General features: G+C 37.1%; 1 protein-coding gene across 1 annotated transcript; it reads left to right on the top strand.

The window, feature by feature from the left end:
* Positions 1-588: 588 nt before the first annotated feature.
* Positions 589-3,183, top strand: LOC149568546 (kinesin-like protein KIN-14K). Its single transcript, XM_089816743.1, has one exon. The coding sequence runs from the start codon at positions 589-591 to the stop codon at positions 3,097-3,099; it is 2,511 nt and encodes an 836-aa protein (XP_089672869.1). The 3' UTR covers positions 3,100-3,183.
* The last annotated feature ends 6,022 nt before the right edge of the window (positions 3,184-9,205 follow it).

The raw sequence follows: 9,205 nt of genomic DNA, 5'->3' as shown, positions 1-9,205 counted from the left end.
ATGAGATGCATATGATGATCATAGAACCACAAGATCTACAAATTACTTCAAAATTTTATCAACTAAAATAAACTAAACAAGTTCATCAAAGTCCACCCTTAACTAGTCCGCCCTTTCATTTGAACTAATTAAAAAAATAATATAGGTTTCACCTTCAAACAAATCTCCCAAGGCTCCCACCGCCTATTCCTCTTTCCGTTGGAAACGGATTGGAAACCAAACAAAAGAAAAAAGAAAAGGACTTTTGACTTAATAAAGTACACAATTACTAATAATGACTAACGAAGAAAATAGGTAATATCTTTTGTTTAATTAGTAACTACTATGTAAATAATTTTACATATGAAGAAACGCGGCGAAAATTTAATTTACCGCGCAAAATAAAATTCATTTTTCGACCAAACGTCGGCCAAAAGTGTCCCTTGAGGTCTATTTAACACTCTTCGCTGTTATCCTTCAAATAACGAGTTACAGCTTTTGAAACCCCCAAACACTATTTTATAGCTACTGAGTATTTTAAAGCATATTACTTTCCCAACGACTAAAAGGAATAAAGTACTGATAAAGACACGAATTTGGGTTTTCACCATGAACGGATTTGACGAAACCTACAAGATTGTGTCAAGAGCAATCTCATTCAAGGCTCTTGCATTTCGCAATGCAGAAAAAGTTAAGCTCCTTGCAGACCAACTACAGAAAACAAAGGCGGAGAAAAATCAGGTAGAAGAAGAGAGAAATGTGGAGAAACAAGCAAAGATTCAAGTTTTGAAAGAACAGGAGGAGAGCCAAGCTACAATCCAGGGTTTGAAAGATGAACTACAGCTGCTGAAAACTACAAACGGTGAAGTTGAAGTAGAGCTGCTGAAGATCAAAGGGGAGAAAATGCAAGCGCTGGAAGAGAAGAAGACAATGGAAAAAGATATGATTCAGAAAATTGAAGAGAAGGAGACTGCCATGGACGGTCTGTCTTTGGACTTGGATACCATGAAAATGAATGAAAGGAAGCTTCTTCAAGAAATAGAGTTTCAGACAAGGGAAGTTGAGGCAAAGTTGCGGAAGAAAATTGCGGATTTAGAAGATCGGCAGTTAAAAGAGAAGGAAGAGAATGAAATTGCTATTGAGAAATTGAAAGCACAATTGGAAGCAATGAAGAAGAGTGAAGAGAATAGAAAGGAAACCCAATGCAAAGCACTAAAGAAGGCAATGGAGAGTCAGAGTACCATTCAGGCATTGAAAGCCGAAATGGAATCGATCAAAAAGATTGCTCAAGAACAAGTGCAACAATTACAATTCCAGTCGAAGAATGTTGAAATAGATCTGAAGAACAAAGTTAAGGAAATCCAAGAGGATTTGGCAATAGAGAAAAGGAAGAACAGTGAACTAGAGGCAATGATGGAAAATTTTAAGCTCATCCATTGTTGTTTCCAAAAGTTCTTGATTCCTCAAGTTCCGGCACTGAATCAAATAAGCATTCTCACTCGGCCCAATCAAAACGAAATCTCAATGTTGGAAGAACAATTAAATGTATTAGGCAACGCTGCAACAAACTATCCCCTTGTTGTTGCAGAGAACGGAGTATTGTTCAACGAAGTCCAAGATCTGAAGAACAAAGTTAAGGAAATCCAAGAGGATTTGGCAATAGAGAAAAGGAAGAACAATGAACTAGAAGCAATGATGGAAAATTTCAAGCTCATCCATTGCTGTTTCCAAAAGTTCTTGATTCCCCAAGTTCCAGCACTGAATCAAATAAACACTCTCACTCGGCCAAGTGAAGATGAAATCTCAATGTTGGAAGAACAATTAAACGTATTAAGCAATGCTGCAACAAACTATCCCCTTGTTGTCGCAGAGAACAGAGTATTGTACAACGAAGTCCAAGATTTGAAAGGCAACATCCGCGTGTATTGCAGGGTGAAGCCTTCTGAAAAACAGAGTACAATTGAATACACCAGTGATGAAAACGGAGAGCTATTAATTTCTAGTCCCAGCAAGCAAAACAAAGAACATAGTACCCGAAAGAAGTTCACCTTCAACAAAGTCTTTGGTCCATCTGCAACACAAGAAGAAGTATTCAGCGACACAAGGCCATTGATAAGGTCAGTTCTAGATGGCTACAATGTATGCATCTTTGCATATGGTCAGAGTGGTTCAGGAAAGACATATACAATGACTGGACCAAAAGAAGACCCCGGTGTCAATTGTAGAGCACTCACTGACCTCTTCCAAATTTCCTCAAACAGAAAAGGCTCATTCAAATACTCATTTGGAATCCAGATGATTGAAATCTACAATGAACAAGTTCATGATTTACTAACAAAAGATGGATCCCTAAAGAATCTTGGCATTAAAAATATATCTCAGGCCAATGGTGTAAGTGTTCCTGATGCCAACATGTTTCCCGTTGAGTCCATAGAAGACGCCATGGATTTGATCAAAATGGGCGAGAAGAACAGGGCGGCAAGAGCAACTGCCCTGAATGAATCAAGCAGCAGATCTCACAGCATTGTGACGGTTTATGTGGAAGGAACAAACTTATCTTGTGGAACAATTCTCAGAGGTTGTCTTCATTTGATTGATTTGGCAGGAAGTGAGAGGATTAACAAGTCAGAGGTGAGTGGGCATAGGCTTAAAGAGGCAGTACACATTAATCAATCTTTATCTGCGCTTGGGGATGTCATTCAAGCTTTGGCCAACAAGAGTGCTCATGTTCCTTACCGGAACAGCAAGCTCACTCAAATTCTTCAGGATTCTTTGGGAGGGCAAGCAAAGACGCTCATGTTTGTTCAGTTTAATCCGGACATTGAATCCTATTCAGAGACAATAAGCACATTGAAGTTTGCAGAGAGGGTGTCTTGTGTTGAACTGGGTGCTGCACAAAAGGGTAAAATTGATACTAGGAGAAAAGATGTCGAGGCCAAGTGTTTGGAGAAAGAGAATGAAAAACCCTCTTTTGCAAACCCTCCAGGTGGACGATCTAACCTTGTCAAGTGTGTTAAAACAATTGGGAATTCTGATGATAATCATGGTGAGCAGAGTCTGGATTCGAAGAAGTTCCGTAGGAAATCCATGGGTGCTTTACTGCACAATCCAAAGACTTGATTTTGAAGATGATTTGTCTCTGGAAACTCTTTTGCGGCTACTTTCTATGTGTATTTGCCATTAAAAATTGCGTCCATTCTCAGATTTTAGGCCTTTTTGAATGTCATTGCTCATTTGAATGGTTTGATTTGAATGTATATCTGAATAGATAGTAATTCTGGTGGAAAAAAACTCTGTTTTTTTTGTTTTTTTCAAAAAAAGATTAATTTCTGCTTTAAGGTTCAGTCTTATGGCTGGCTTCTTCCTTTAAGAAGAGCTAAGGAGTTCCATGCAGCTGTTTTGATGTTGAGGGTCTTGGGCTCAGCAATACTTGATTTCGAATAGATTTTATTTTAGAAAACAAAATAAAAGACAAGGAAAAGAAAGAACATATTAAAGAAAATGGAAAACTAAATTAATTATTCATTTTGCTAGAAAATACCCTTCTCAAATCCTATCCTCTTCTCTTGACATTTTAAAATGAGAAATTCTTGAAATGGAAGGGTTGAAATGTTAGGTTGTTTGAATTTGAAATTTCTAAATGAAAATCGCATTTGTGTGTGCTAGGGTTCAAGGGAATATTTACATTCATTATTATTCTTCATTTACAAGAGATTTTTTTTCTCTTTGCATTGAATTAAAATAAGTGAGTGAATTTGGATGAAGGGTATTTCATTTTATTTTTTAAAAATTATACATGGGAGATTTTTAGCTTGCAACTACTTTCATATGTAAAGAAAAAAAATGTGATTTTTTCTAATTTTTAATTTTTAATTAAATAAACAAAAATGTAATTAAGATTCAACTTGAGTGTTTTAATTTATAGATAGAATTTGTTTTGAATATAATATAAAATTGTGTGTGTGTGTGTGTTAGAATCATATTTTGAAAGTTGTGTATGTGTTTTTTTAACTAAAAGAGGGGTAAAAAATTTATTGAATACCAAAGAAAGCAGAACAACACAAGAAACAAAGAGAACTACAGAGCTTTATTCTAGTCCACAAGTTGAACCAACATCGGAGATAAATCAGGGGGAAGCATCCTATGATCAATAATGTTCCAAGCCGGCCCATGCTCAGAGGCCCATTTAGCCAGACAATCAGCTACATTGTTCCACTCACGAGGGATATGCATAAAAGACACATAATCCAAAGAATTGCATAACTAAATGACCTACTAAATAACCAAAGTCAAATGCCAATCCACGTGCACAAGGTTTCTTCTATTCAATAAATTCACAACCACTTGCGAGTTAGTCTCACAGATAATTATTTTCTAGCTATGTTGACAGCACTATTCCATTGCAACCAAGATAGCCAAGGCTTCCATGAGTGGTAGATTTAGAATGTTGAACTTATAGGTCTAAGGAAAATGGTTTGAAGGAATTGGTTCTCATTATTTGTGGTATTTAAAGAGAAAAGTGATGTCTAATTATAGATATGGTGAATTAGATTGAATTGGTTACTACTATAAAAAAAAATGTACACATATGGTTTTTCTTATAAAGTTAAGATTGATAGTTAGAATTTGACAAAATTATGATATGTGTCTTGATCATACATAATAAGACAATTAACTTAAAGAATGTTAAATAACCTAAGACTTAAGAGTGAAATGTTAAAGGATAAGTGTAATGCCCCACTCAAAGATCCTTGGAAGAAGGATAGATAAAATCCAAACAACTTTTTTTTAACAAGTATGGATGTACACAACAATCAATATACAAGGATCACAAAGATTGCAATGGAAGACTAACCAAACAACCAAACATTAACAATCTGCAAGTGTCACCACTAACCAAAAACAACAAAGCAACTAAGGTCACAAACACATTTGAATCTGAAAGACACCAAATTCAAAAAGTCAAACACTAGAGTTCGAGAACTCTGTAAAGGGTAGCCAAATCACCTCTCAAAAAGTTTTGGTCAAGTTAAAAAGTGCCCACTAGTTGCCTGAGCAAGTTTTCTCACAAACCCAGGTGACACTTTTTACTATAGCCAAGAGATACTTCTTACTATAGCTAGATAATACTTTTTGTCTAAGAGACATTTCTTACTATAGTCAGGAGACATTTCTTCTGTATCGGATGACATTTCTCATTATTATGGTGTGATACTTTTTGTCTAGGAGACATTTCTTACTATAGCCGAGAGAAATTTCTCACTATAGCTAGGAGACCTTTCTCTAGTATTGCCAAATGTTGAACAAATATCGCCCACGTTCAAAATAGAAAGGAAAAATGCTAAGTTAAGAAGGAAAATAAGGTAAGAAACACAACATCTCAATGTACATATATGGTTCATAAACCAAACATCATAAGAAGGAAAACACAAACATCTAAGCACCAACACAACTAAAACTTGTGCACAGTTCTTCCCAACCGTAATAGCATCATGAGACCTCAAAAGTCCTAGCCATCCCTCGCACGTAACATCCCAAACTGCCAACTAGATAGTCAAAGCTATCTTATGAGGGCATTACTACTACAAAAGTAACTAACATCATAAGAACAAGAAGATCTAACATGCTAATCCATCAAAGCATAAATACTCCAACTAGTAGTGAATCACATCATCTAACCATTTGCTAAACATCATAGTAAAGGAATGCATCAAATGAAACTAGCATCATCTAAACATGATATCCAAGCATTCTAGTTAAAGTATAAATCACAAGGACATACTTCAAAAACTCGAAATACCAATTGAATCAAGCATCGGTCTCAATTGGAAATAAATTGTCTCTGTACACTAGTCCCCAACAGTGGTATAGGTAGCTACGCTTTCCAACCATATGGAACCCATAGGCCCACTCCTATTGTGTTGATGGAGATAATGATCCAACCATAAACACAGATAAGGTAGACGTCTATGGCTAACACTCACACCAGATAGTCTAGAGAATTGAAACCAAGATCATGAGATAATGCAAGTACAACAGGTCCTGGTTGTTAGGAATAAGGTGTCTCAACCTTGGATAATTCCTATTCTTATTATTTGTTTTGTAAAATGTATTTTTTTCAAATAATATGTAAATGTGAGTGTACATGTCTAGTTGGCATGTTGATCACTTACATGTGTCGGCATCTTGAAGTGTGTGAAGGAGATCATGGCTGAAATGGTTATGACGGATTCCTATGACGCGTAAGAGCTATTTAAGGAATGAGCTATGACAGGTGTAAGAGTATCTTATGACATGGGGCCTATTTGGGCACCCAAGAATGATTGGTTGGTGTGTGTAAGAGAATATGCCAAAAATAGGTTGGTATGACGGATTCCCTTACACTTCTCTTATGACCGCTATTTTTGGCAGATTCTATGACAAGTTGTCATTGCCTATTCAAGGGATGGATGCCCTTTTCTTGGTATTGCATGTACATGTGGCATTGTGCATGGTTCTTGGTGGTTGAGCCATGAAAAATGCCCAACTCCTTTGTGGGCATTTTGTTGGGTCTTAAGATGTTCATAAAGGCAGTATTGCATGTTGTAAATGCAAGAGAGAGGAAGAGGAGAGTGTGTAGGTACTAAGGTGTTGTTGGAGTCTTCTATTGTCACTGTTGAACTTGCATTGCAAGTGTATTGTAACCTTGTGTTGAATATAATACGTAGTGCAGGTTCTAGAGGGGTGGGGTTGTTTTACCGAAAGGTTTTTCCCCACTAGCAAATCTTTGTGTTATGTGTTTCTTTCTCTGCCTGTTTTCTTTATGCTTGGTTTGTTGTAATATTGTTGTTTACATGATATTGAATCTGTAAGTGAAAAGATTTTAATAGGATTTGCACCATACTTCTCTTAAGAGATTAGTGTAGGAAGCTATTTCCACACCTGAGTTTCCTTACAAGTGGTATCAGAGCCTGATCAACTTTTGATCCTAGTTGTTGGGTAGAGTTTTTTGAGCTAATCTCAAGTTGAGTGGGAGTCTTGTGCAGAGCATCCTAAATCTTATTTGCAGATTGAGATGGTGAGTTCATCATATGGAAGAATGGAGGTGGAGAAATTTAATGGCACTAATTTTGAGTTGTGAAAACTCAAGATGGAAGACATGTTGGAAGATCGTGACCTATGGGAAGCAACTTCAAATGCTATGAGACCAACAACTATAGCTCAACCAGATTGGGATATCAAAGACTGTAAAGCTAAGGGTCTCATAAGACTCTATTTAACTAATACAGTCCTTCTGAATGTTCTAGATGAGAAAATCGCATATAGTTTGTGGGAAAGACTTGGGGCCATGTATCAGGCCAAATCTTTGGTGAACAAGTTGTTCCTAAGGAAGAAGTTGTATTCTCTGCGAATGGAGGAAGGTGGATCCTTAACGGATCATTTAAATGCATTTAATCTACTAACTGCACAATTGACATCAGTTGGTGTCAAGTTAGAGGAGGAGGCTCGTTGCTACACACTTTTGTGTTCTTTACCAGATTCATGGGACCATCTTGTGAGGGCTCTCAGAAGCATGTTAGTCACTTTCAAAATGGATGATGTGGTGTCTTCGCTACTATCAAAGGAGATGTAGAGAAAGGCTTCCGTTTTGGAAAAAGAAGCCCTTGTTGTTCGTGGGAGATCCACGAAAAGAGGGAAGAAAAATGACAATAAGTCTAACAATAGGGGTAGATCCAAATCCCGTGGGAAGTCAAAGACTTCCAATAAGTCCAAGGCAAAATGTTGGAACTATGATAAACCGGGGCACTTCCGTAAAGATTGCAAAGAGCCGAAGAAGAAGAAGAAAGGTTCAAATTCAGCTTCAGAAAGATCTCAAGAAGATGGTGATGCATTCATCGTAGCTTTGGCAACCCATGCATCTGATGATGTGTGGTTGGTTGACTCGAGTGCATCTTTTCACATGACCTCTCATCGAAACTGGTTCTCAAAATATGAAGAGTTTGATGGTGGAAAGGTGTACTTGGGTGATGATTCTCACCTAAAGATAGTTGGATGCGGAAGGATCACTATCAAATTTCCTGATGGACGAGTAAAGGGGATCAATGGAGTTATGCACATTCTAGGTTTGGAACGAAACCTATTATCTATAAGTATGCTGAATGATGTAGGCGTACAAGTTGTTTTTTCGAAAGAAGGATGCAATATGTTGAGAGGATCGATAATGCTTGCAAGGGGTACTAGGAGAGGTACCTTATTTAAGCTAGATGCATGTATTCCTCTATGTAATAGTTCTTCATCCTCGCCATCTGAACGAGTAGTGAAGAATACTATGGTTATTGGTTCCGATGGCAATGCAAACACTTTGGAAGGTAAGCTTCCTGCAGAAAAGACAATGTTGTGGCATTTGAGATTTGGTCACATTGGTGAAAAGGGTCTCAGAACCCTGAAAAATAAAAATCTCGTTGAGGGGTTAAATGATTGCAATCTTGAGTTCGACTTCTGTGAACACTATGTGTATGGTAAACAAAAGCATGTTCAATTTTACTCTAATTCTCACAAATCTTCTGATGTTTTGGATCTTATTCATTTGGATTTATTTGGTCCTGTAAAAGTTCCTTCAATCTCCAAGTCTGTATTTTTTGTATCTTTCATAGATGATTACAGCAGAAGGACATGGATTTATTTCCTTAAAAGTAAGACACAAGTCTTTAGTCGATTCATGGAATTTAAAGTCCTTATAGAGAATCAAAGTAGTAAGAAGATTAAGTGTGTGAGAATTGACAATGGTGGTGGGTTTTGCTCAGCAAAGTTTGAAAAGTTCTATAAAGAACAAGGTATCGAGAGGCATAAGACAACTCCTTATACCCCAGAGCAAAATGGAGTTGCAGAGAGAATGAGCAGGACACTGATGGAGAAGGCTAGGAGTATGCTTAGTGGAGTTGGTTTAGAACAAAGGTTTTGGGTTGAAGCTATGGCCACTGCTTGCTATCTGGTTAACAGATCTCCTACATCAGCCCTTGTTGGTAAGACACCCATGGAGGTGTGGTCTGCTAAGAAGCCTTCAATTAGACATCTTCATGTTTTTGGTTGTGAAGCCTATGCACATGTTCCAAAGGAGTAAAGATCTAATTTGGAAAACAAAGCTATTAAATGTATTTTCATCGGGTACAATGCTGGTGTGAAAGGATACAAGCTTTGGGATCCTGTGACTAGTAAGGTTTTGTATAGCAAAAATGTTATTTTTAGA

Source organism: Cupressus sempervirens, chromosome 3 (assembly GCF_028749045.1).
Source record: "Cupressus sempervirens isolate cs-2001-9-10 chromosome 3, ASM2874904v1, whole genome shotgun sequence".
Lineage (NCBI taxonomy): Eukaryota > Viridiplantae > Streptophyta > Pinopsida > Cupressales > Cupressaceae > Cupressus > Cupressus sempervirens.
This window is presented reverse-complemented; position numbering and strand designations above follow the sequence as displayed.